Genomic DNA, 27,751 nt, shown 5'->3' with positions numbered 1-27,751 from the left:
GGTAAACTCCCTTCAAAATCAATCCTTTGTGCTCAAATATCAACTCCTTTGTGAAACCCCAGCCCTTTTCCCCTTTGTGGCTCACAGTTCTTCATAAACATCTCTACCGAAGACTTACCACACTATTCTGGGTTTTAAAAAGTGTCTTTCTTCTCTACCAGGGGTGGGCTCTTTTTAGCTTTGTGTGCCCCACTCTCCAAGGCCTAGCATGTGGCAGTGCTTACGTAAGAATTATAGAATGAATGGAAGTTTCTACTCTTTGGAGCCTACATCTAGAAAGAGAATCTTGTTTTCAAAAGGGAGAATAAACAGAAGAGAAGCAAATTTATTTATTTATTTTTTTGAGACAAGGTCTCACTCTGTTGCCCTGGCTATAGTGCAGTGATGCAATCATAGCTCACTGCAGACTCAAACTCCTGGGCTCTAACAATCCTCCCACCTCAACCTACAGGGTAGATGGGACTATATAGGTGCACGCTACCATACCTGCCTCATTTTTAAAATTTTTTGTAGAGACAGGGTCTCGTTACATTGCCCAGGCTGGTCTTGGACTCCTGGCCTCAAGTGTTCCTCCTGCCTCAGCCTCCCAAAGTGCTGGGATTATAGGTGTCAGCCACTATTCCTGGCTGAGAAGCAATTCTTTGAAAGTATTGACTATGTTCCAGAATGCAGTTTGTTCCTCATATTTAAAAATGCTAATGAAATTAATACTTCTCTCTCTATAGTGATTTTAAACAGGACTTTCACATCTATTCCAAGTGTACTATGGTAAAAACAAAGAAGAATCTTAGCCCTCAAGTACTTCTTTTGGACTAACTTCCCAATCCCTTTGGTAATGTTCTCACTATATCATCCCATAAGGGGTGGGGGGAAACTCTTGGGGTTCTCTTGTAACCTTCATTACTGAATTACCTACAGATTCTCACATATGAACTCAAAACCTCTTATTCCCCTTCTCTATCGCATGTTTTTCTTTTCCTTGGACCCCAAATGAATAAGGTATAAAACACATGCCAGGAGCCTTATTCTCTTTTCTAATGACTTAACTGGTCTATCATTTGGGTGGGTCACATGTTGTCACTTGCTTGTCTGATGGGTCATAAGCTTCTAGAAAGCTTGGGATAAAATCCTATAGTTCTTCTGAAGGCATTAGTCAAGCATCATGTACAAAGAGGTGCCAAACAACCCTTTTTGATGATCATAATCAGATTCCACTTTACATCCTGTAACAACATCTCTTCCTCCTGCCGTAACACCCAGCTCCTTACCATCCATTTGAAAGCACAGGAAGCATCAAAAGGCCTAGCCCTTCCTGGTCCTCACTCTCGACCATCTGGTCATCTGTCCACCACTTCACCACACCAGCCCACACACTCCTTCTGGCGTTCGGGCGTCCCACGCTCAATGCTGACACTTTTTCACACAGTTCCCTACACCTAATCTTTCTCAATCTTACAAATTCAATGGATATACTTTCTTCAGTCCTCCAGAGACTATTCAATAGTGTACCTCCAGGATAAATGAACATGATCAACAAAATCTGAAATACATCAGTGGCAATTTCCCTCCTTACACTACAAAGAATCTCTTTTTAGTAATCTTTGCATCCCCAGCACCTAGCAAAATACTGGCAGACACATATTTTAATATGAAACATAAATAAATGTAACTATGTTACAACTATGTTATATTTATTGGGCACCCATCTATCTACCTAAACCCATCTCATTGTTTCCACACCTGCCCCTTCTATAGCATGCTCCACAGAGCACTCAGTGATCCTATGAAAATGTAAGTCAGATCATTTACCCTCAGAGTAATATCTAAAGTCCTTAGCACGGCCTACAAAACTGTATATGATCTGGCCCCTGGCTACCTCTCTAAATTTATTTTTTTCTCACTTTTCCCTTGCCAGGAGTCACACTGGCCTCTCTGCTTTCCTTAAATATGCCAAACACACTCCATCTCAGTGCCTTTGTACTTGCTTAACAGGTGGCTACCTCCATTACAATAGGACTTTATCAGAGAGGAGTAGCCTGCTTTGGTTATCCCTTTGTTTTCTGTCCTTCCCCTCCTGCCCCAGCCCTCACCAAATGTAACTTCATGAAAGCCAAGACTTGAGTGTCTTTCATTACTCCATTCCCAGCACCTATATAGTAGGCATTGCAGGAGCTTAATACATGAAGGCATAAATGAATGTGGAAAGGACGGATGGTGAACATTTATGTGTGCTCTACATCTTACATCTATTAGTTATACTGTCTTACAGCATTGCTATGCCTCTGCATTTTATGCCATTTTATCACTGTCTTAGTCACAAACTCTAGAGATGTTTGTAAAAGGAAAGACAACAGGAAAATGAGCAGCAATAGAGCCATAGAATGTTAGTCTGGAAAGGGGGTTCAAGATCATTATTTTACAAATGAAGAAACTGAGGCCCAGTGAGGAACGATGTCTTGCACAGAGTAACCTAAAACCCAGTAGCAAACCTTGAAATGCAATGTAGGTCTTCCATTCCCAATCAAGGATTCTTTTTTTTATTTTTTTTGAGACAGAGTCTCACTGTGTTGCCTGGGCTAGAGTGCTGTGGCGTCAGCCTAGCTCACAGCAACCTCAAACTTCTGGGCTCAAGGAATCCTTCTGCCTCAGCCTCCTGAGTAGCTGGGACTATAGGCATGCGCCATCATGCCCAGCTAATTTTTTCTCCCTATATATATATTTTTTAGTTGGTCAATTAATTTCTTTTCTATTTTTAGTAGAGATGGGGTCTCGCTTTTGCTCAGGCTGGTTTCTAACTCCTGACCTTGAGTGATCCTCCTGCCTCGGCCTCCCAGAGTGCTAGGATTACAGGTGTGAGCCACAGCGCCTGGCCCCAATCAAGGATTCTTATCTCTTTACCATATAACTTGTCAATTGTTCTATACTATAACCAGCCATCTATAAAATACAATGACAATGATTTAAAATATGCAAAGGGAAATTATATGACAGCAAGGCCTGAGTCCCACAGATCAAAAGCACTAGTCTCCCTTGAAACAGGCTAACAGAACAAACCCTTCAGGATTCTGTTGGGAGACTCAGTCCTGAGATCTAACCACCATTATGGATAACCTCTCATCTAATGCATACATATTGTATTTCTTGTTAGATTTCCTTTTATGAAGAAGCACAGGAATATGGTTTAATGAACATTGAACACTTTATTTTTGCTTTCTTTCTGCCAGGTAGGTGAATTGAGTCTGAAAATATTTCCTTACAAATACAACTGCATCCATGCATTACAAAAATCTACAGAAAAAGTATCTGACTAAAAAAAGGTTATAAAATTGTGATTGCAATTCTATGATCTTATTTAAAGAGCCCTTTCTAACTTTTCAAAAAAGTCCTCCTTTATCTGAAACAATTTTTGAAGCACTGGTGAGTATCCAGGTACTATACTACTGTAATTCAGACTGAGCCAGATGTTCTCTTGATATAAATCATATGCATTTCCTTATAGATTAATGGTTATTTTATAGAAATATTAGCACAGAGTTCTAGTGGGGCCTATACCTAGCACACTAAAAGTCCATTCTAAATACAGCTATAAAGAATAAAGATATTAAAATTGTGTCATATACATAAATTCCCTTCTCCTTCTTCCCCTCCATCATATCATACCATCCCTTACCCCACATATACATACATATTAGAATGAGGTAGGTTTATTCTTTTTAAACAAACAGAATTTATATATCCAGATGAGTAGGGCTGTACTTTTAAATTACCTTGGGAAGTTATTCCAACAAGGCAAAGAATTTTTCTGTAATCTTCTTTTAGAACACAGGCTCTCTAGATTTAGTGTGCATAAGGATCACCAAGGTAACAAGTTAAGAATGCAGACTCTTAGAGATATGGATTTAATTGCTCTTAGATGGGGTTAGGGAACCTGTATTTTTAGCAAGCACTCCAGGTAAGTCCTATACAAGTGATCTGTGAGAAAAGGAACTTTAGAATAACCTCCAGAGTCAGTTCACAAACCGTAAAGGATATAAAAATAAAGACTTTAGAGTCAAACTGTGTGTGTATGTATACATAACACACCAAAGTTTTATTTTACTTTACTTTCAAAATCTTCATTCTTCCTGATTGAACATGTAAGTACAGATATGCACAGAAGTGTCTATTTGTAAACAACAACATACCTCCATGAAAGAGATTCCTAAGCTCCAGACATCAGAATGGATTCCATACTGCTCCCCTGAAATTCTTTCAGGCTGTAAGAAAACAGAAGGGAGCTTGTGAGTTGATGTACATTACTCCAAGAAATACACACACTGAACATGAGCTTAGCTAAGCTGGGGAGCCACCAACATTTGCACAGAATTTTATGGATAGGAAAATAATTTTATGTGTATGTATATATGTATGTATGTATATTATATAGATAATATATAGAAATTGTGTGTGTGTGTGTGTGTGTGTGTGTGTATAATCTCATGAATCCTCACAAATTCCCTGTGAGGAAGACTTTATTATCTCTATTTCACAGATAAGAAAACAGAAGCTCAGGGTAGTGAAATAGTTTAGGCAAGGTCCTAAGCTAGTGAATGAGAAAAGAATTAAACCCAGGTCTTCTCTCTCCAAATCCAGTGGTCTTAGTTGTGGAGTGAGAAATTAAACAATATTATACAATATTATCACTTACTTATATTTTGATAGGTGGGTCTGGAACACTAGGGTTTACTTTTTTTAACTTTTTATTTGGAAATAATTTCAAACTTACAAGAAAGTTAAAAGAAAAAGGCTAGTGCAAAGAACATCTATAATTCCTTCAGCCAGATTCACTTACTATTCAAAATTTTCTTCCTGCGTTGGTGGTATAGTGGTGAGCATAGCTGCCTTCCAAAATTTTCTTCCATTTATCAGGATTTCTTTTGATATGAACCAAGGAACAGTCTGAAAGGTCCATTTGGTACCTACCCTTAGTCCTCCACTCAAGACGTGTAGGAAATACCAGGTTTACAAAGCTGCTACATGCACCCTCTGTATTGCAACAGGAATAATTTCATACAGAAAGCAGGTGCTTCCTGATCTATCCTTGCAGGTTATGGCATTCAGTATGGTGCTTCATGCAAGTCTTTGGAATGAACACATGAACAAATTAATAAGAGAAACTGAGGCCTCACAAAGGTGGAATGACTGCTGAAGAGTACAGAGCTAATCATAGCAGGACTGGGATCATAACCCACACTCCATTATCCGGTGTTAGCTAGTTCAACAGGTACTAGGATGTATTAACATACACCTAAAATCCTCTAGAATTGTTAAAGAAACAACCAAATGTTGCTTTACTCCCTGTCCTTCTTTCCTTCCTCTCTCCATTTCTTCATTCCACTGGCTAACAGGTATCAATATACAGCACTTCATTCAGAATACAGAAAAAACAAACAAACAGAAGTAGAAGCCATGTACAAAATATTTTGGCAGAACCAACAATGAGATTAAATACATCCATTACATTTGTCTACTGAACTACCAAAACAAATGCTAACTGTACACTGCTAATGAAACATAGAAGAATTAAATGAAATTAAAAAAAGAAAAAATAGAAAAAGTGATAATGTTAACAGATATTAGGTGGCAAGTAAGAGAACTCCTTAAGGATGAAATTCTGACAACTTCTCTTTGGAGAAATTATTCTTGCAATAAGCTAACAAAACAAGATTACTGTTGTGAAGCAGGGCTTGAGCAAGAATGCTCAGCAAAAGCAGGTAGCAAGCTCCACGGTCTATCTTAACCAATTAAGGTATACAGGGATTGGGAAATGTTCCCAGTGCCCTGAAACTGACTTAGACAAAAGATGAGCCCCAATACATTCTGAATTTATGGAGTCAGGATTTAATGGCCTGAGGCTACACAAGTCAAAGCTGTTCTCACACTTGAAGTCAAGGTGGCTTACCCTGTCTTCTCCCCTCCAAAACAAAATGAAACAACAAAATGAACCACCAGGTACCACATCGCTGACAGAAGATCTGTGATGGACATTTTGCAGTTAAAAAGCTAAAGCTGGGGTTACTTTCTCACATGACAGCTGTCACCAATGTGGAAAGCTAAATAATAGAAAAAACATGACTCTCATCCAAAGCACTTCTGTACTGGGAGTTAAGTGAAGAACAAAGAAAAAGAAACAGAAAACCCTGGCCTGTTCTTAGAGTGGTGAGGATCTAAAAAGCAGAACTTATGGAGGATCTTAAAGGGCAGTGGCTTCTTGGTGGCACTCACACTGCACTCCCCCAGCTGTCCTCTGTGACTAGGCATTTACCAGGACCCATGTTTAGTTGACTAATTCCAGAACTGTCTCTGTTTACAATAAAAGGGTTTACTTATCAAAAAGTTTTCTCTTCTGAAAACGGAATTTCTGCTCAGAGTTATACTACTCAGAAAATTAACAGAGCAGGCACAAATATTAATTCTTTAGGCTAGCCGCTAGAATGTAATCAATAATACATATCACAAGTGATGAGGATTTTTTTTTTTAAGTTGGCAGGATACCTGTGTTGGTAGTACAGCATACTGGTTCAATGGGGCTTTGGAGTCAGATTGCTCCAATTCAGATCTATCATCCAGTTCTCTAGTTCTCTCTTCTGCTGTGTCCAGTATGCTTTCAAATACAGTGAGTTTTAAATTTTCATCTATTAATAAGAAGTTTTGTCTGAGATTTTTCAGATTTACTATGTTACTTTTGAAATTTGTGATCTTAAGTCCGTGTGCAACTGTTTCTGCTTCCTGTTCTTGCTGCTGGATCTTCATGTTGCTTTGTTTTCTTTTGTCCCTGGTTTTCTCTGACTGCTTGCTAGTTATTCCTCTTGAAAGAAAAATTTTGGAGAGGTTCTCTCGAGGCTTAAGGTGGATATACCCACCTCAAACCAAGTCCTCAGCATGGAATGCCTTATCCAATTCAGGTCATATATACATATATCCAGGGAGCAAATCTATGTGACTTATGGTCACAACTTTTCCCACTTTCCCTTTTTCTCCTGCTCCTCTGCTTATTTCCAAAATGCCTCCTCTTCAGTTTCCTGGGACTGGGGAAAGAGGAGCAGCTTTTAGATCTACCTTGCCCTCACACTGAGGTGAGCCATTTCTGCTTCCAGCATGGAATGGGTAAGATCTCCTCTTAGACCTTCTGCCTTAGGTGGACCCTGGGGCTCGACCTTTGCCCCTCTGTCTGAGTGTAGTACGGGGAAAATGCCCTCAGGAGTAAGCATTAATGGTGCTCCTTCTTCTCTGCTGCAGGATTTCATTCAAAAGTTGTCCTGGGAGTTCCCCATTGTCTTTTTACCTCTTCAGTGCATTTGAGATGGTTTAAAAAAACCTTTTAACTAGCATTTTTCAACAGAAGAAGTGATCCAAATAACCTAGCTTGGGATATTAGCAGAAACTAGAAGCTGGTGTCCTAATTAAATCTTGCCTTTCACTATGTGCCAACTCTGAGACTAAAGTTATTTCACCTTTGGTTTCCTCGTCTTTAAAATGAAGATAATAATAATAATACACATACCTCATGGGGTTGTGTGAAGATTAAATTCAGTACATGCCACACGGGAATATTCAGTAAATGTCAGCCTCCTTCCAATCATCACCACGACCTTTACTACCACTGCATAAGCACAGCCAATTAAGTTGGATCATGCCACCTATACAGGTTTTATTCCAAGTAAAAACAACTTCCAAGGATTGGAATAGTCTGGGCGGAAAACAACGTTCTGGAAATAATAGGTAGTCACTTAGATTGACTTTTTTGATCCCAAAGGACAAGTATCTAAGATTGTTTTTTTAATTTCAAAACTTCAGTTATTCATAATAATAATGTCAAACTTTTATATGTGATTTTTTAAAACTATAACAAATCACTGGACTGAATACTTGGTTAAAGTTTTAGGGACTTTTATCTTAAAAACAGAATAAAATTTTTAGTAATTAGAACTTCTGAGAAATGGTTTAATTTAATATAAGCCCCAAGCTTATGGATCCCTTTCATATCATAATCATTTTGGATGAAATCCTTTAAAAATGTAGTTGGAAATCTTTCATGCTTTGGATGAAAGTGTCTACTAAACCTAATTATCTGTCCCTATGACTTTACTTTCCAGGTCTTGGTATCCTCATTTGGTCAACAAGGATGTTGGATCAAGATGACTTTACAAGTCTCCTACAAGTTCCATTGCTTAATGTGTCCATAAGTTTGCTTTTTTTTTTTGAAGACAGTGTCTTGCTCTGTTGCTGGGGTTAGAGTGCAGTGGTGTCAACATAGCTCACAGCAACCTCAAACTCCTGGGCTCAAGCAATCCTGCCTCAGCCTCCAAGTAGCTGGGATTATAGGTGCCCACCACCACACCTGGCTAATTTTTTTATTTTTTGGTAGAGGCAGAGGTCTTGCTAATGCCCTGGATGGTCTCCAGTTCCTGGGCTCAAGTGATCCTCCCACCTTGGCCTCCCAAAGTGCTAGGATTATAGGCATGAGCCACTGCACTTGGCTCAGTTTTGGTTTGGGTTTTGTTTTTAATCACTGAGGATGTTACAGAAGACTTCTTATCTTTTTCCTAATTATTTTTCTTGTATCTTACACTTTAGGTTATAGGAGAATAAAGTGAGATTGTTTATATATACAGAGTGATTTCCTTCTGCTTTATTTTCTTTTCAATATTTGGGTGGCCTAGCTGGCTGTATTTGAGTAATATGGGGCCTTCTATACCTTATAATACAAGTAAGATTCTTAATACAAAAATTATTTTAATTTGTGAACAAGACACTTTTAAAATGCAGCTTTCATGAATAAATTCATTTCCTTGGCACTGTGTGAGGGACTGAATATACAGAATAAGCAGAATAAAACCTGTCCATGTAAAGTTCACAATCTAGATTAGGAAACACACATAAATAATATGGATATAACTAGAAGCACAGCAATAATGACTTTAGTCTCTGGAGACAGATCACTTAGGTTTGAGTCCTGACTCTGTGACCTATTAACTGTGTGAACTTAGATAAGTCATTTAACTTCTCTTACGTCAGTTTCCTCACCTATAAATTGAGAGTAATATATTGCCTATTTCATAGTGTTGTGAGGATTTAAAGAGTTAATATATGTAAGAGCTTAGAAGAGTGATTGGCACATAGTGCTAATTGTTAGCTATTATTATTATTATTATTTTATTTTTTGAGTTAGAGTCTCACTCTGTTGCCCAGGCTAGAGTGCCATGGCATCAGCCTAGCTTACAGCAACCTCAAACTCCCGGGCTTAAGCAATCCTGCTGCCTCAGCCTCCCGAGTAGCTAGGACTACAGGCATGTGCCACCATGCCAGCTAATTTTTCCTATATATTTTTAGTTGGCCAATTAATTTCTTTTCTATTTTTAGTGGAGACGGGGTCTTGCTCTTGCTCAGGCTAGTTTCAGACTCCTGACCTTGAGCAATCCACTTGCCTCGGCCTCCCAAAGTGCTAGGATTACAGGCGTGAGCCACCGCGCCCGGCTTATTATTATTGATGTTATTATCACTATACTATTATTGATGTACTATTATACTGTACTATAATACTGTACTATTATTACTGATGTTATTATCACTGTACTATCATCATTGATGTATTATCAGTGTTATTATCAATGTAAGGAAAAATGTAAAATGAGGTCATTACATCAGATGCCCTCCAATTACATATTTCCCTTAATTTATTATTCGTACTCTTCCCTACCTCCCCATTCCACCCATGCCTTCTATTTCTGAGTGTTTGCTTATCCCTCCACAGTGATCTCTTTCTTCTTTAAGTGCCCTTTTCATATACTATTTAAACCATCAAATTTGTGTACTGTATGCCTTCCTATTTTCTAAATGTATGTTTAGTTCAAATTAAGTCTTTATTATGTCACACATAATGCTGCTATATATAATGTCATGTTTCGATTTGACCCAGTCTTATCTAGATTATAGAGTAATTCCATAATACCTGACTAACAGCATGGAAAGTGCTCAGTAAATACTGTTTGATTAATTGAAGGTACTCATTTCAGATACAGTTTTCACTGGCATAGACCAGGGGCTGGCAAACTTTTTCTGTAAAGGGCCAGATAGTAAATACATTTTACTTTGTGGGCCATATGGTCTCTGCTGCAACAGTCACAACTACTCAACTCTGCCACTATAGTGCTAAAGCAGCCATGCATAAAATATAAACAAATGGGCACAGCCAAGTTCCAATAAAACTTTATTTACAAAAACAGGCAGTAAGCTGAATTTGGCCTAAGAGCTGTAGTTCACTGATAGTTGGCATAGATCCTCATGTATAACTCAAAATTATAAAGTAGACTAACTAAAAACAAGAACCAGTTGTGGTTATGAAAAAAAAAAAAAGCCTAGCCCTTCTCCCTCCAGAGACTATCAGCAAATAAAGGGCAGGGACTAATACCCATACTAGAATAATATAGGCTATTTCCATTTTCCCCACCCACAACATTTGATTTATACCACCCAGATAAGTACTTGGTCCAAAAGAGCCTCCTACTGACTTTTAAGCAAAGGTCTCCCTCTCAGGCAATCACTGTTCCTTGCCTAGGTATCTTATGCTTTTTACAGTGTGAACCATAAAGTTGATGTCTAGAATTCATTCACCCAAGAAGCAAAGCACTTTTAGCTTTGCCAATCTGAGCTAATGTTTCATAATTTTAATCCTCACATTTTTTTTTTTTTTTTGAGACAGAGTCTCACTTTGTTGCCCAGGCTAGAGTGAGTGCCGTGGCGTCAGCCTAGCTCACAGCAACCTCAAACTCCTAGGCTCAAGCGATCCTTCTGCCTCAGCCTCGTGAGTAGCTAGGACTACAGGCATGCGCCACCATGCCCGGCTGATTTTTTCTATATATATTAGTTGGCCAATTAATTTCTTTCTATTTATAGTAGAGACAGGGTCTTGTTCTTGCTCAGGTTGGTTTTGAACTCCTGAACTCAAACGATCCACCCGCCTCAGCCTCCCAGAGTGCTAGGATTACAGGCGTGAGCCACCGCGCCCAGCCAATCCTCACAGTATCAATGAACAGATGGACATATCACATTCATCCATAAACAAAAAGGAAAAAAGTAATTTCTTTAATGTACACCTGGGAAAGACAAGTGTAATCTGGATTTGTACATTCAAATATAATGCAATTTAATTATTAGAGCAATTTAAAGCTAATAAAAACGTGCTGGGTAGTTGAGAAGTTGTTTTTTTGTTTGTTTGTTTTAAATCACAATGTTTCATAGTCTTTCAAAGACTGAAACTGTAGCATTCAGCAATACATTGTTAACTACTGTGATTTACTAATCTCATCTAACCTGGTAGATAGAGCAAGGAGGGAGATTAAGTTTTACAAAACTACAATCTGAGCAACATAGCAAGACTCTGTCTCTACAAAAAAATAGAAACATTAGCAAGGCATGGTGGTGTGTCCTCATAGTCCCAGCTACTCGGGAAGTTGAGGCAGGAGAATAACTTGAGCCCAGGAGTTTGAGGTTGCAGTGAACTACGATGACACCACTGTACTCTAACCCAAGCAACAGAGCAAGACCCTATCTCAAAAACAAACAAACAAACAAACAAACAAACAAAACCCCACCAAAAAACCCAAACAACAGATATGATGACTTCAGAGGTTGATCTACTTTTTTTCACATTACCTCAAAAAAAAAGAAAGTATAAATTAAAAAAAAATAATGCAACATAAAAATTAACTATTCTGGGATTTGAATGAAAACAAAATGCTTTGATTTTTCTGAGAATAATATTTAGGGTTCTATCCTTAAATCTTTTAATCAAGATAATGTATGAACAAAGATTGCTGAGAATAAGATCCATTCACAGTTCTGTTCATACTAACATTGTTTACTTTCATGATACATAAACAAAGGCTGCTAGAAGTAAAAGGGACTGCCTAATAGATCTAGAGTCCTCAGGATAAAAATTACCCCTAAGATGTTAAAACAAGACAAAACTTTGTTCCAAAAATGGTAGCAGATAAACTTCCGTTTGGCTTTCTCCTTCCCTTTCTCTCTCTCCCTCTTTTTTTTTTTTGTTTTTGAGATAGGATCTCACTACGTTGCCCAAGCTACTAGAGTGCAGTGGCACAATCACAGCTCACAGTACCCTCAAACTCCTGGGCTCAAATGATCCTCCTGCCTCAGCCTCTGAATAGCTGGGACTACAAGCATGCACCACTACACCCAGCTAATTTTTCTATTTTTTGTGGAGATGGGGGTATTGCCTCTTGCTCAGGCTGGTCTTGAACTCCTGGTCTAAACACTAGTATTATAGGCATGAGTCACCTCGCCTCGTCTTCCCTCCCACTCTTAAAGTGATTGTGGAAACCAATAAACTAAAGCATTTTTATGGACACAAATAACTTCTCTTACTCAAAAGGTAAGAAAAAGAGGTCAAAGCCAAGTGTATATTCTTTTTTTTTTTGAGACAGAGTCTTGCTTTGTTGTCCAGGCTAGAGTGAGTGCCGTGGTGTCAGCCTAGCTCACAACAACCTCAAACTCCTGGGCTTAAGCAATCCTCCTGCTTCAGCCTTCCGAGTAGCTGGGACTACAGGCATGCGCCACCATGCCCGGCTAATTTTTTCTCTACATATTAGTTGGCCAATTAATTTCTTTCTATTTATAGTAGAGATGGGGTCTCGCTCTTGCTCAGGCTGGCCTCGAACTCCTGACTTCGAGCTATCTGCCCGCCTTGGCCTCCCAGAGTGCTAGGATTACAGGCGTGAGCCACCGTGCCCGGCCTGCATATTCATTTTTGAAACAACTCTATGCTTCTAATTTTTATTCTTGGTAAATTTATTTCAGTGAAACTAAATAAGTTATCTTACAATAGGCATGAATTAAACAACTAAACAAAATATAGAGGTACAAGTTCTAAGGGAATTGCCTGCTAAGCCCTTCCATTCAGAGATTCATAAATAAAATTTGGCTATATCTATAATTTAATTTTGATCTGGTGACAAAACATGTTTTTATTCCTGGGAAAAAATAACCAATCTTATTGACTGATATCTTGGTATACTTGAGAGTTAATTAAATAAGCAGTGTAGAAAAGTAGCCAATATGCTGTAAGGTGCAATTTTTCTGTAGTATTAAACTTTAAAACTCAGGAATTTCATACTTGAACCAACCAGCTAAGTGAACAAAGTCAGATAAATTGATAGCTCCTATATAAACCTTAATGTCTTTTAGAAAGACTTAAAAATCAAATCATGACTGGATTGACTTTGTAATTTATATCTTCTAGGCTAAAGCTGTGGAATTAATTCAAGAATTATACATTACCAAGTACATAAAGATAAAGATGTTGGTTTTAAATGTTATTTTTGCATAAGTTTACTTACCGCCATATAAGCATTTGTTCCAACATACGTCTTGGCTATAGAATTCACCAGCTATGAGACAAAACAGTCTGTTAGAACAATATAAAGATAATGTGGAAATAAAATGGGCAATTATTCCTCATTTAACCTACAATCATCATTCCTATAAATCAACTAAAAATTATGTAAAAGGGAGCAAATTTATCTACAAAGGCATTAAAAATGATTAAATCTCTCTTTTCTTTTGAATGTGATTTCCAATTTAAACAAGCACAACATTACAGTTTATAGCAGATAACCTTAAACAATTCACTTAAGGAGGATGCTTATCGCTTTAGTACCCCAAACCCGCCTGATATAAAAAGTCAATTTGAAGTAGAATTTGAACACACTCATTTTTTAGTCAGATGGCTCAAGATGTGGATGAAGCCCCATGCATTACTAGAATGAAATGAACACTAAATACGCTGGAGGGATAACAGACTTTGACAACTCATAATACAACGATGACCTTCGCTTTGGTCTTCGTGTTTGGCTGGGAGTAAAGGTGGCTGCAATTCAAATCAACATCACAGCACGCTCATGGGTCACTATCACTGGAGTTCTCAGGGGAGGCCCAAAATGGAAATTAATTAAAATTTGTGCTGCACATTGTAATGGCCCTCCACCATTGTTGCTCCCAATATTAATTTTTATTGTGGGCCAGTTGGGCTCCCCAGGCACAGCTCCCACTCTGCCCTCCCTTTTGTCTGGCCAAAACGCTTTCATATCAAAGCTGCATATCAATGAAGTTTGCTATTCGTAAGTAGTAATTACAATATCAGCAGTTTTTACTGTCATTAAACAATGAACAATCATATTCTGATGAAGGAAACTGGCTCAGAGATTAAAAATGAATAACACAATCCCAGCCGAGGAAAAGATACAGAGTTTCTGTTTGTCTGGCAGCTAGGTGATTTTTCAATCCAGAGAGCAGATTGAAAATAAAAAGTGGTTGTTGCAGAGAGGAGAACACATTGGGAGGAAAAAGACCTACCTGAGTGCTAACTCCAAAATCACAGAGCTTCACTTGTCCTCTTGTGTTTACTAGCATATTGGAGGGCTTCACATCTAAAAAGGGACCAGAAAAGTCTACGTAACTAATTCCATATCTACAGTGCTTGTTTTTAAAAAACATACACGCACACCATACCACATTGCAGAAATGACATCTGCTCAACCCGAAATTCTAATCACAAATTTAATGCAAAGCATTTTATCTGCAGGCAAAATGTAAGGTCCCAACTCCTCTACTTCCAATCAATTCAGGTTTCTATAGAAGCAAGGGTTTAAGTGAAAGTCAAATCAAATCCTTACTGTATAACAACAGTAAATACACCTATCATCCTATTCCTAGCCTTTCAAGAAAAGTAGATAGATAAGAATATGTAATCTTCTTGCAAAGAATTTGCACAAAAGGATTAGCTTTGCTTTATATGTGTAACCATCAAGCTAGCCCTTCCATCTGAGAAGTAGTAAGGCCAAAGGGAAGTCAACAAGGAAAAAAATTCCTATATTGCTGGTAACAGGTCATATCTGAATGAAATAATGAGAAAATGAATGCAGCGTTGCTATTTTCCATGTTTTATGTGACAAATGCTGCTTCAGATAATAGAAATTGATCTAAAAGATGCCTGTGTGTGCATGTATGCACTTATCAGTCTTTATTTCATTTATTCTTCTCTTCCTTACATCATTTTTGACTGCTGTTAAGTTAACAAAAGAATTGACATAGCTTTCACCAAAGCAGTCAGTCGCTAAATAATGACACAAAGGGTTTCTGTGAAGCATCATCAGTGACAACAATGAGTCTATTCAGGAATTCAGGAAGCTCACAAAAACCATCCAAGCAGGACAAGAGCACACCACTTTTGATAATACAGAGCAGCACCTGCTTCAACGCTTCGTCTTTAAGGGCAAAAGAGGTTCTAGAACAGACAAATGGTTATATTTAATACAGCACATAACCTTAACCGTCCTAACACTGAACAAGAGTCTCAATTTTTTGATGTAATGTTTAAAGAAAAATCTATAAATTAGTTAATCTCCCCCTAGCCCTCCATCTTGCAAAAGAGTACCCCAACAAAGTATCTTGCCAAGAGGAGGTACCTAGTTCAAATTTCAAGCTCAAATACAGTAATCTACAATCACTGAATGCTGTGACAGGCAATGTCCTAGGCACATTCTCAAACATGAGCTCACTTAGTGTTGTCTGACTGACTGAACTTTAATGCAAATTCCATGAAGGCAGGGACTTTGTCTCTTTTATTGATTATTGTATTCCCAGTCCCTGAAAGAAAGGCAGCCTTATAGCAGAATAAATATCTGTTGAATCACTAAGTGACCAGATGAATGGAAACCATGAGCACATATATTATTTTATGTCGATGACTCTGTTCCAGTGATGAGGGGTGAACCATAGAACACGTCTCTGTAGCATGTCCTTTAGATAACACACACTATAACGTCTGTTGGGATGGGGGTGATTCTCTGTTTGAATACAAGTTGGTATGCCCAGGTAGGTATAAGCTCTTTTACCAACTAGTCTCTCAACCTCCAGCTTCCCCCTAATTGCAATATACTTCTTATACCACCATCACATTAAACCTTAAATATACCACTTTCACTACATCACTTCTCTCCTTAAAGAGGAAAGTAAATATTCCCTAACATGCCCCCTACCCACCAGAATCTGAACTCAAGAACAGGGCTGTGCTTTCAAGTGTGCTCCAGCAGTCAGTACAACATGGCACTGACAGCCACACCAGACACTGAATAAATGTTTGCTGAACTGAAACAAATATCAGATTCTACATAGCCTGGTCTTATTTTCCAAATCTAATTCTCACGATAGGCCCTCAACTTTGAGTACTTTTCTTTTGGACAATCTGTTCTTTTATATAATATACTGATACCCTAAAGCACTCTTAAGCCAACACATCAGATGGAAACAGGTAATGAACAAATATTATGAGCTCCTGGAAGAAGGGGCTGCCTGGAAATCAGGAGGTACGCTAAAACAGAAAATCTTTAGTTTTAATCAGACACACACTTGACTTAAGTGGATCAATACAAAGAGAAAAAATAAAACAACACCACTGCTAGACTACATTCTAAGAGGCATAAATTCTAAGAGTACATTCTAAGAGGCGTACACATTCTAAGAGTGTGTAAATAAGAACCTGACTGCATTTTCCAGCTGTCCAACATCTTTTCAACATGTAAGCCTACTGTAAAACTTTTGCACATTTACCTCTTAGCCTAGTTTCTTTTTTAAGCCTACTTTTTAGGAGCACTTTATATATGAAAGTACTAGGCATCCAGCCATCCTCAAACCAACCTTTGTGTTCCAACTAGATTGTTTGAATCACTATCTCAAAAAAAAAAAACACAAAAACCCATCATTAAGCCTTTGTTGATTTATTTTATCAACTCCCTCCCACCCCCAGATTTAGAAACGCTTCCTCTGTATTTTCTGACTATCTGAATCCTGCCCATTTCTCATCTCAAGTAACTGCTTCCCTACTGCCCATACTTAGGCCATCAAAGTCACTACTTCCTTCAAAGTGGGATAGCATCTGTTGTCTGTACCATCTGTCTGGGATGTTGCATATGATACCTTATTGATTTTAGAGACAGGGTGTTGCTGTGTTGCCCAGGCTGGACTCAAACTCCTAGGCTCAAGTAGTCCTCTCACCTTAGCCTTCAGAGTAGTTGGTATTATAGGTGTGTACCACTGTGCCAGGCTTTTATGACACGTTCTACTAGTAGTTTCTTACTATATTTGTTGTTACAGGTATCATCAACCCAAGAAATGAATTCACAGGGTAGAAATACACTTTATATTTAATACATCTTTGTATGTATCCTTTCCAAGCATAGTATATTACTCACTGGTTGATGACTTTTTAAACAATACATTAAATTTGCTAATATAAATGCCTCCTTCCCCAGCAATATCTTGAGACATAATTTGAACATAACAGATCCCTTTAAACAAAGTCAATGGATTCAAGGTAGGAGACAGAAGACCTGGGTTTTAGTCTCTTTCTGATTATGCCACAAAGCTGGCACATGACTTTGGACTTGGCATGTGATGTTTTAGTTTCCACCTCTGTAGGGAGATAATAATAGTTACTGTAACAATTCTAAAGAACTGTAAGGATCTGGTGAGAAAATGAATGTAAAATTGCTTTTTTTTAAACTGTCAAACATTCTATAAATGTAAGGTATTATCAACTAATAAACAATCAAGCTACAAAAAGTGATATATTTCATTATATTTAGGAAATATTTTCTATTGCTATTGTAGCAGTTTAAGCTGTATTTGAGTAAAATTCTAGCTGAAAAAAAAAAAATTCCCAAAACCCAGGAAGTAGAACTGTGAAACTGATTTAACATTTATGAGGAAACATTTTTGCCAGGCCATATGTACTCATTACTTGACAAGGCTACTGTGCTGGTTTCCCTATTTTTAAACTTGTTCTGCTATAATCTGTGTTCAACACAGCAGCTAACATAATCGTTTTAAAGCCTAAATCAGACCACATCCCTTCAAGGGCTTCCCAACTCAGGGCAAATGTTAAGTCTCTCCATGGTCTCTAAGCTCCCCTCCACCCTCTACCCTCTGTGGTCCCATCCTTACCACTCCTCTCCCTGTCCACTCTGCTTCAGCTCACTGGCCTCCTTGCCAGGCACGCTCCTGCTTTGTAGTTCCACGTTCTTGGAACACTCTGATCCCACATACTATATACACATGGCTTGCTCATTCACTTCCTTCGGGTTTCTGCTCTAACGTTACCTGTTTAAGAGAAGCCTCCCCTAACCACCCAGTATGAAATAGCAATACCCTCCTGCCCAGAGGCTCCCTTTCCCTTTCCCCCTTCTTCAATGTTCTTCTAAACATTTAGTATCATCAACACACTATATCTCTACATACAAATCTGTTAATTCTTGGTCCTCCTCTCTTAAAGGGAAGTTCCATGAATGCACATTTGATCTGTTTTGTTCACTACTATATTTAGAATGGTGTTTAGTACATGGAGGAAACAATATTTGTTGGACAAATGGTCTATGAATGATGTCTACTAAACAGATGGGCTAACATGCTCACCCACAAAAGCATGAATTTGACCTGAGAAGAAGCTGCATCTTTTCCCATTTAATGGAATACACTTCAGAATGAATGCATTTCTTTCTTTCTTTCTTTCTTTTTTTTTTAGAGATAGGGTCTTGCTGTGTCACCCAGGAGTGCGGTGGTAAGATCACAGCTCACTACAGCCTCAGACTCCTGGGCTCAAGCAATCTTCCTGCCTCAGCCTCCCGAGTAGCTAGGACTACAGGTGTATGCCACCATGCCCATCTAATTTTTAAATTTTTTGTGGAGATGGGGATCTCACTGTGATGCCCAGGCTGTTCTCACATTCCTGACCTCAAGCAATCCTCCTGCCTCAGACTTCCAAATTGTTGGGATTACTGGTGTGAACCACACCATGCCTGATCCTCCCACCTTAGCCTCCCAAGTAGCTGGGACTACAGGCATGCACTATCACACTCACCTAATTTTTAAGTTTTTTTTTTTTTTTTTGTAGAGATAGTGTCTCACTACGTTGCCCAGGCTGGTCTTGAACTTCTGGTCTCAAGCAATCCTTCTACCCTGGCCTCCTAAAGTGCTGAGATTACAGGTATGAGGCACCACACTTGGCCCACAGTCATTTAAAAATACACTTTCAAGCAAATATTTACTGATGTGTTACCAAATGCCAGAGATGGCACTGACTAGATGCTGTGGAGAGACACATGAGTAAGACTCTGTCTCTGGCCTTCGGGAGGATGCAGACCAAGGAGCTGTTGATATATTCTTTGATCAAAAATACTGCTCATAGCTGGGCGCGGTGGCTCACGCCTGTAATCCTAGCACTCTGGGAGGCTGAGGTGGGCGGATTGCTCAAGGTCAGGAGTTCGAAACCAGCCTGAGCAAGAGCAAGACCCCATCTCTACTATAAATAGAAAGAAATTAATTGGCCAACTAATATATATATAAAATTAGCTGGGCATGGTGGCGCATGCCTGTAGTCCCAGCTACTCGGGAGGCTGAGGCAGCAGGATTGCTTGAGCCCAGGAGTTTGAGGTTGCTGTGAGCTAGGCTGACGCCACAGCACTCACTCTAGCCTGGGCAACAAGCGAGACTCTGTCTCAAAAAAAAAAAAAAAAAAAAAAAAATACTGCTCATGAGGTTTCTGGATAACAATGTTGCTTATGTATATTCTTAAGGGGATTTTCCTTCTGAACAATTGGCTTGTTTCTTATAAGGACAATGAGAGCTATGCAACTAAATAGCTCACAAACCTGGCTATGCACTTAAAAAATAAAGTTTTTTAGGTTCTACCCCAGATCTACTGAATCAGAAACCAGTCCAATATAGCATGGTACGCAGGCCAGCATTTAGAAAAGACCAACATAATGTGCTGAATTTCCCTCTGATTTAACTTCTAAAAAGTTAAGAGTACCTGAAGAGAAAAATCTTCTCTTGTTTCACTTTACTTTTTGAAATCAATTTTACTCATTTAAAAAAACCAATTGCAGGCATTCTAAATGTACAATTTGATGAGACTAACAAAAGTATACATCATGTAATCAAACCACAATCAAAATAAGGAACATTTGCATCAACCCCCAAAATTTGCTATGCCCCTTTACAGTCAACTTTACCCTGCCTGCTATCCTATAGTAACAACTGAGTGGTTTCTGTCACTAAAGACTATAGTTTGCCTTTTCTCATACATCATAAACCCCACAACATGTTGTTATTCGTGCTTTAAAATCTGATGATTAGTGTTTGGATGGTATATCTGTCATTATACTTAAAATGGGTGTCTTGCAAACACTGTGGCATTGGGCCTTGATCTTTAATTAAACATAATTTGACATTTGTGCTTTTAATTGGGGAATTTAGACCATTTACTTACTCACTTTTGTTTATTCATTCAATCATTTCTTTATTTATGAGACAGAGTCTCACTCTGTTGCCCTGGATAGAGTGCAGTGGTGCCATAGTAGCTCACAGCAACCTCAAACTCCTAGGCTCAAGTGATCTTCTTGCCTCAGCCTCCTGAGTAGCTGGGAGGGACTACCAGTGCATGCCATCATGCCTGGCTAATTTTTTTTTATTTTTGTAGAGATGGGGTCTCACTCTTGCTCAGGTTGGTCTCAAACTCTTGATCTCAAGTGATCCTCCCATCTTGGCCTCCCAGAGCACTAGGATTATAGGCGTGAGCCACTGTGCCCAGCCCCTTTTTTCTTCTTTTCCTGCCTTCTTTTGGGTTGTTTTTGTTTGTTTGGTTGTTTTAGCATTCTACTAATCTCTACTACTAGCTTCTAAGCCAGAGATTGGCAACCTTGTCCTGTAAATGGCCATAAGGTAAATATATTGCGCTTTTGGAGCCACAAGGTTTTTGTTGTAACTACTCAAATTCTGCCATTGTAGTTCACAAGCAACCATAGGTCACATGTAAATGAATGGGCATGGTTGTGTTTCAATACAATTTGTTTATAAAAACAGAGCTCCAAATTTGAGCCATGGGCTTAAGTGTGCCAGCCTGTTTGAAGCTTTATGTTTTTTAATGGTGGTTTTAGAATTTAAAACATGCTGCTTTAACTTCTTATAGTCTAACTTCAAGTAATACTATGGCAATTTATTTATAATGTATGATTACAATAGTATTAGTTCTATTTTCTTTCTTTCATCTTTTGTGCTGTTGTCATACATTTTCCTCTATGTATATTATAAGCCCCACAATACAATGTCTTTATTTTTGCTTTAAATTTTAAAGAGAACAAAAATTTTCTATTTATCCACGTTTACCCTTTCTTGTACTATTTATTCCTTTGTGCAGCTCTAACCATCTATCTGGTATTTTCCTTCTTCCTAAACAATTTCTTTTAACATTTTATATAATGTTGGTTTACTGTCAATGAATTCTCTCAGATTTGTTTGTCTGACAAGTCTTTATTTAGCTATTACTTTTGGAAAATGTATTCATTGGGCATAGAATTCTGGATTAACAGTTTTTTTCTTTCAATATTTTAAAGATATCTTTCTATTATCTTCTGGCTTGCATAGCTTCTGACAAGAAGTCTGCTGTCATGGTTATCTTTGTTTACTTAATGTGTTCCGTTTTCTCTGAACATTTTAAATATATATATATTTTTAGTCATTGGCTTTCAAAATTTTGACTTTGATATGATTTGTTGTGGTTTCATGTTCCTCCTGGTTAGGGTTCATTGAGCTTCTTAGATCTGTGGGTTTACAGGTTTCACCGAACTTGGAACGTTTTAGGCCATTATTTATTCAAATTACTTTTTGTTCCTTTTTCTCTCTCCTCTTCTCCTGAGACTCCAGTTAAACACATATCCTAGACTTCTTGATACTGTCTTACAGGTCACTGAGGCTATGCTCATTTCTAGAAATCTTTTCTTGAATAGTAGAAAAAAGAAATTTTGCAGAAACTTTGGATAATCTCTAACTTCAAGATTACAATCATTTCTTCTGTAGTGTCTAATCTGCTGTTAATTCCATCATATGGATTTTTTATTTCAGATATTTTAGTTTTCATCATTGAAAACAGATGTTCCACTTGGTTCTTTTTTATATCTTCTATGTCTCTCCTCATTATGCTCAAGGTTTCCAAGAAATCCTTGAGCATATTTATAAATTTTACAGTAACTGATCTAAACTCCTTGTCTGTTAAGTCCATTATCTTGGTGTATGTGTGTGTGTGTGCAGGGTGAGTGGGGTCCTGTTTCTATTGACCAATATTTTTTTCCTGGTTATGGTCTTTCATCCATAATCAGAAGAAAAAAATTTTTACTTGTCTACTGATTTTTATCTGGATGCCAGATGCTGTGAATCTTGCTGCTGACTGCAGGATTTTGTTATAATCCTTTTAAGAGTGTTGAACTTCATAATAGCAAGTAGTTTAAGTAACTTTGCAGATAGCTGAATCACTTTGAGGCTTATTTTATTTTTTAATTTTTAATTTTATCTTTTCCCCCCAATAGAAGAGGCTTATTTTAGAGGTTTTATTTTAGTAGCCCCACTACCAAAGCATGAACCTTCTAAAGTCTCTCTTGAATGCTCTAATGTATTTAATGAGAGCACTGAATGCTCTCCACCCTGGCTTGCTGGAATTAAAAAAATTACCAATCTTGTGTAAGCTTTGGGAATTGTCTTATAGTTACCCAGAAATATCTTCCCCTAGATATTGTTGTTTAGCTTTTCAAAATTTTCAAGATTTCAGCCTATGAATCCACATTGATATTCAGCCAAGGAAATTCCTATATAATTTTTAGAGCTCTTTCTCTGAATAGTTCCTGCCTTTCTAGGACTCTGCTCTGTAAGGCTAGCCAATCTGTCCTCCTTGAATTCCAAGCTCTGTCTTTTCAGCTCACTAAGACCTCTGGGCTCTATTTGGGTTTCTAGGTGGAAAGCTTGGGTGATTGTAGGGCTCACCTCATTTGTTTCCCTTCTCTCGGGAATCACTGTCCTCTAATGCTTGAAGATAACTGTCTCATATATTTTGTCTAGTTTCCTAATTATTATTGGTGAAAGGCAAATCCCATAACTTTCATGAGCAAAGTTGAGTATTATCTCTTTATTTTAAAATTCTTGTTTTTGTCTTTTCTTCACTGCTTTGCTCTGATAAGCCACCTCAGATCCTTTTTTGAAGTAGCTGGGGTTTAAATTAGATTAGGACTTTACTCATTTAATTAGGCTAAATCTGAATTCCTGTGGCAAAATTTGGAGCAAATAGAATCCCTCAAATGTTGGGGTAAGGAAAGCTTCCTTCATTTAAGTTTTACCTTACATGAAATATTCCTTTTATCTGAGCTATCAATAATTCTAGTATGTAGCCACTGAACTTACTACTTCAAGTTTTCATTTAACACATGCAAATTTTACAACTGTTAAGAACACTGCAAAGATTTGCTTTTTTTTGGTGGGGGGAGGGTTGTTTTCAGCTTCCCTCCAAGCCATGGACAATGGCACAACAGATTAGGAAGGAAGATTACTTTTAAGGAGGAAGTTATATTCATGCTTATTTCAATGCAATAGCAAGTTATGGAAAACAAACAGCAATTAAAGGCATACAGCTTTTTATTTAGCTCACTTAAAACATCACAGCCTTTCTTCTGTAAGCAAAGCGCAGAAAAGATGAGTCATTAAAGTGACTGATTATAAATGGCAATCATCAGGGCAGATGTAAGTCATTTTGGTTTAATCAGGCCATTAATTATTAGGGTTTATCAATTAGTTTTATTGAAGGCAAGGGAGCTTAAATGAATAGTAGGGCATTGATTTTAACTGAGACATTTTCTCAGAGAAAATACAAATGAGGTGTGTAGAAGCCTGGAATTATGGGTCCTTTTCATACCACTAATGAGAAAAAAGCTTCTTCTACTGCAAAACCAAATTAATTGTAATCTCCTTTTGCATTCAGTATGAGATATCATGTTTCGGTGTTCCCTAATTTGAGGTTTGGCTTTAATCTATCTTGGCCAAGATGTCAATATCATGTTGGAGGCAATGAGATAAAGTTACAATGCAAAGTGACTCATTTTTAATATCCTTCTTCCATTTTGGAAAAAAATCCATTCATTTTTATGCAGATTGGCTTTTATAGGAGTCAAAATAGGTTCCTGTTGGTCAAATTCTCTCAGAGATAGCAGAATGATGCCAGGAAAAGTGTCCTTCAGGGCTAGGCACATTGGCTCACACCTGCAATCCTAACACTCTAGGAGGCCTAGGCAGGAGGACTGCATGAGGCCAGGAGTTTCAGACTAGCCTGAGCAAGAGCAAGACCCCATCTCTACAAAAAATAGAAAAAAAAATTAGCAGAACATGGTGGCACACACCTGTAGTCCCAGCTACTCAGGTGGCTGAGGCAGGAGGAAGCTGGGGCCCAGGAGTTTGAGATTGTATTGAGCTGTGATGATGCCACTGAACTCTAGCCAGGGTAACAGAGAGAGACCCTCATCTCAAAAAAGAAAAAAAAAGAGCCCTCCAGACTTAATCTGGGATCCTACAGTCAGTCCCTGCACATTGACTATGAGACTGGACAACTCATTTAAAACTCTTTGAGTGCACATGCACATGGGTGTGTACTCACACATACATCCTCAGTGCCAAGCACAGTCTCATCTAATTCTCAGAACAACCTTGAATTCCCACTGACAATCTTGCCAGTGTAGGAAGATCAAATATCACCCCTCATCTTATAGTGCATCATATCTTATATATAATATTGTGATATCATATTTTGGATATTTGACCTTCCTATATTAACAAGGATGTTATGAGAATTAAGACTGTGTGCCTAGCACTGCTGGCAGAGCTAGAGCTCAATTAATTGCTGAATCAATCAAATGAATAGGAAAACATTTTGTAAACCTGAATGCACTAAATATACTACAGCTACTGTTTTGTAGAATCTGTAATGACAATGACTTCCACCTTAGAAAGTCAAGATGTGAATCATCTAATATACCGGGCCAGACCCAAATGCTCAGTGTGGTTAACTTTCATTTACCAGCTCCACCTGAAGGTAGACTTCTTCCAGGATGGCAAGTGCTGTTCAGCTGGGATCACAGAAGAATTAACAATTATCCAATCACAACATGTGTCTCCTATTACACTATTTTTCCACTCCTTCAATGAGATTTCACAGTAAGGTGGGCTTTTTAATGATGGTGTCCTAAATCTCTGAGTTGCAGAAGTGAGAGCCCAAGTAGATAACAGGAGGTTACGATGCAGTTCCATCCAATAATTTGAAGTGCTTAAATTATTTAAAAAAATATCAGGGAGTGGAAGAATGGAAGAGTTTATAAATAGGGTCCTGTGTCATGCTGAGGATAATAGTAGGTGGCTTTCTACAGGAGCCTATAACTGAATAAAAAACAGTCTCAAAGGGTCTTTAAAAATGAAACATAAACTTACTACATAAACTTTGTGGTCACTATGCAGTCACTTTCCTACTCTAACTTTAACAAAGGATGAAACATCAGCTAACTACACTGAACATATAAAACTGAACATGGTAAGATGATTATTTCTTCTCAAAATTGATATGTACCAGATGGCCTTATTAACTATGATTACAAATATATAAAGAAAGATACTAATCCACTCTTAAGATAACTATTCATGAGAAATCAAAACACACAACCACATAAAGACTGTGTATGAATAGCAGCATTATTCATAACAGTCCCAAACTGGATACAATTCCAAATGTTCCTCAACTAGTAAATGGATAGACAAAATGCAATATATCCATATAATGGAATACTATTCAGCAATAAAAAAGAATGGACTGCTGACACATGCTACAACATGTATGAACCTCAAAAACATACATTAAGTGAAAGAAGTCAGGCACAAAAGACTTCATGTTGTATGATTCTATTTATATAAAATGTCCACAAAAGGCAAATGAAGTCAGAAAATAAATTAGTGTCCCCTGGGTCTGAGGACAGAAGCAAGGACTGATTGCAAATGGGCAATAGGATGATTTTTGGATGTGATAGAATGTTCTAAAACTGGATTATGGTGATGGTTTCACAACTCTATAAACTTACTAAACATCACTGAATTGTACACTTAAAATGGGCAAATTTTATGGTATATAAGTCACATATTAATAAAGCTATTTAAAAACAGCCTTAAAACACAACTTGATTTATCATTAACATTACTAATTAATTACTAACAAGTATATTTTTTATGTAATCCATAGTTTTGCAGGTGCTTTGTGGTCACTGTGGTCACTCTCCTACTTAAAGAAACATCAGTTAATTCCATATACTATATATCAGCAATAAAATGGTTATTTCCTCTCAAAACTAATGTACACTAGAAGGCCTGATAAACTATAATCACAAATATTTAAAGAAATACACTAATTTTAAAATGTCACTTTTGTGTATTTAAGATTATTTCCCAAAGTGAGTAAGGCTATGGCCACAAAATGCAAGAACAACTGGTTCTTGAACATGAAAAATTTGGTCAATCAACCATAGTTGCCTCAATAATCTCCAGTAACTGCTCTGACTGATTTTCAGGCTGGACTGACTGATTTGTTTTTTCACTGAATTGACCAAATTGACTGTGGAAATTGGTATCATGTTGAGACAACCCATGTTGCCACCCATAACTGCCTCACACAGGAAACTGTATCTTTACACACGCTGCATCAATTAGCCATTAAACAATCCACAAAAACAGCATAGAGCCAAAGCTTGGTAATAAAGGCCAGAGCCCTCAAGAGCATGTGTTTTCTGCAGGTCTTCACAAAAGGCTCCTCCACCCACTGCCCAGCCTCTGCCCCAACACAATCAGGGGTCAGAGTGGGAGGTTACCTTAGTCAGGCTCTGGCTGGGTGCCTAGGGGGCTGTTCAAATCAGATAAATAAAAGCTCTTTCACAAAACTACAGTTGGAGTTACTCAATGTGTTTTATATAGGGACCCATAAGATAATTTCCTGGTAAAATTAGCTGTAAAGAAAATTGTGGCTTTGTATGTGCTATATGCTTTCTCTTGTCAGCAAAGGAAAACCATACAAATTGAGGATTCCAGTTTTTGCTGTGATCTATTCACATCAGGTGTTGTTGATACCTCAGATTTCTGCTTCCTTTTGGTGTCTGTTAAATACTTAAAATACTTAATTTGCTGTATGCTTTCACATGTAAGCCTCACTGAATGCTCTTAGAAATAGGCATGGTACAATTCTTAAAGAAACACGAGTTCAGTTTTAAAATGTGGCACATGGCTATTGTGGGACGATAGTGAAGTAGAAATAAACTTATCTTCAACTCTTCCCCTCTATACAGCAATTATACTGCTTGATACCAGGAAGCCACTCTCAGTTTACCAGAAGCCAGCTCCACGCCTAGTAACCTCTCCTACCACTGTGCCAGGGTGCTTCAGCAAAGCTCTTTCATTCTGTCTAATTGTTTTATGAAAAGACAAAAAACAATATATCTATCTAGTTATTTCTTGGGGATTGCATTCTAATGAATGAGAACAGCAGGTACAATTAAATATAGACTTGACATTCTGCATTTCAAATTCATCTGTGCACAACAGGAACATACTTAAGAGAAAACCACAATGAGATATAAAAGTTATTCTAATCACCTATCACATAATAAAGGGTAGGTCATCCAAATATTCTTGCAAAAGCATTAAATAAAATTAAGCAGCATAATTAGCCATTCTCAATGGCAGTTATTGCCTAGAGTCTCATGATTCCATTCAGAATGGGGGCAACAAACATGGC

General features: G+C 37.9%; 1 protein-coding gene across 6 annotated transcripts in view; it reads right to left on the bottom strand.

Annotated features, from left to right (window-relative positions):
* MAP2K5 (mitogen-activated protein kinase kinase 5) overlaps positions 1–27,751 on the bottom strand; it is a 254,317-nt gene that overhangs the window by 100,674 nt on the left and 125,892 nt on the right. For all 6 annotated transcript variants that reach the window (XM_076004507.1, XM_076004508.1, XM_076004506.1 and 3 more), the window contains 3 exons: positions 14,413–14,486; positions 13,398–13,448; positions 4,185–4,256 (listed from right to left, as the gene is read on the bottom strand). In XM_076004507.1, coding sequence (XP_075860622.1) covers positions 4,185–4,256; positions 13,398–13,448; positions 14,413–14,486 — 197 coding nt within the window. The remainder of the gene's footprint in view (positions 1–4,184; positions 4,257–13,397; positions 13,449–14,412; positions 14,487–27,751) is intronic.

Source organism: Microcebus murinus, chromosome 6 (genome assembly GCF_040939455.1).
Source record: "Microcebus murinus isolate Inina chromosome 6, M.murinus_Inina_mat1.0, whole genome shotgun sequence".
Lineage (NCBI taxonomy): Eukaryota > Metazoa > Chordata > Mammalia > Primates > Cheirogaleidae > Microcebus > Microcebus murinus.
This window is presented reverse-complemented; position numbering and strand designations above follow the sequence as displayed.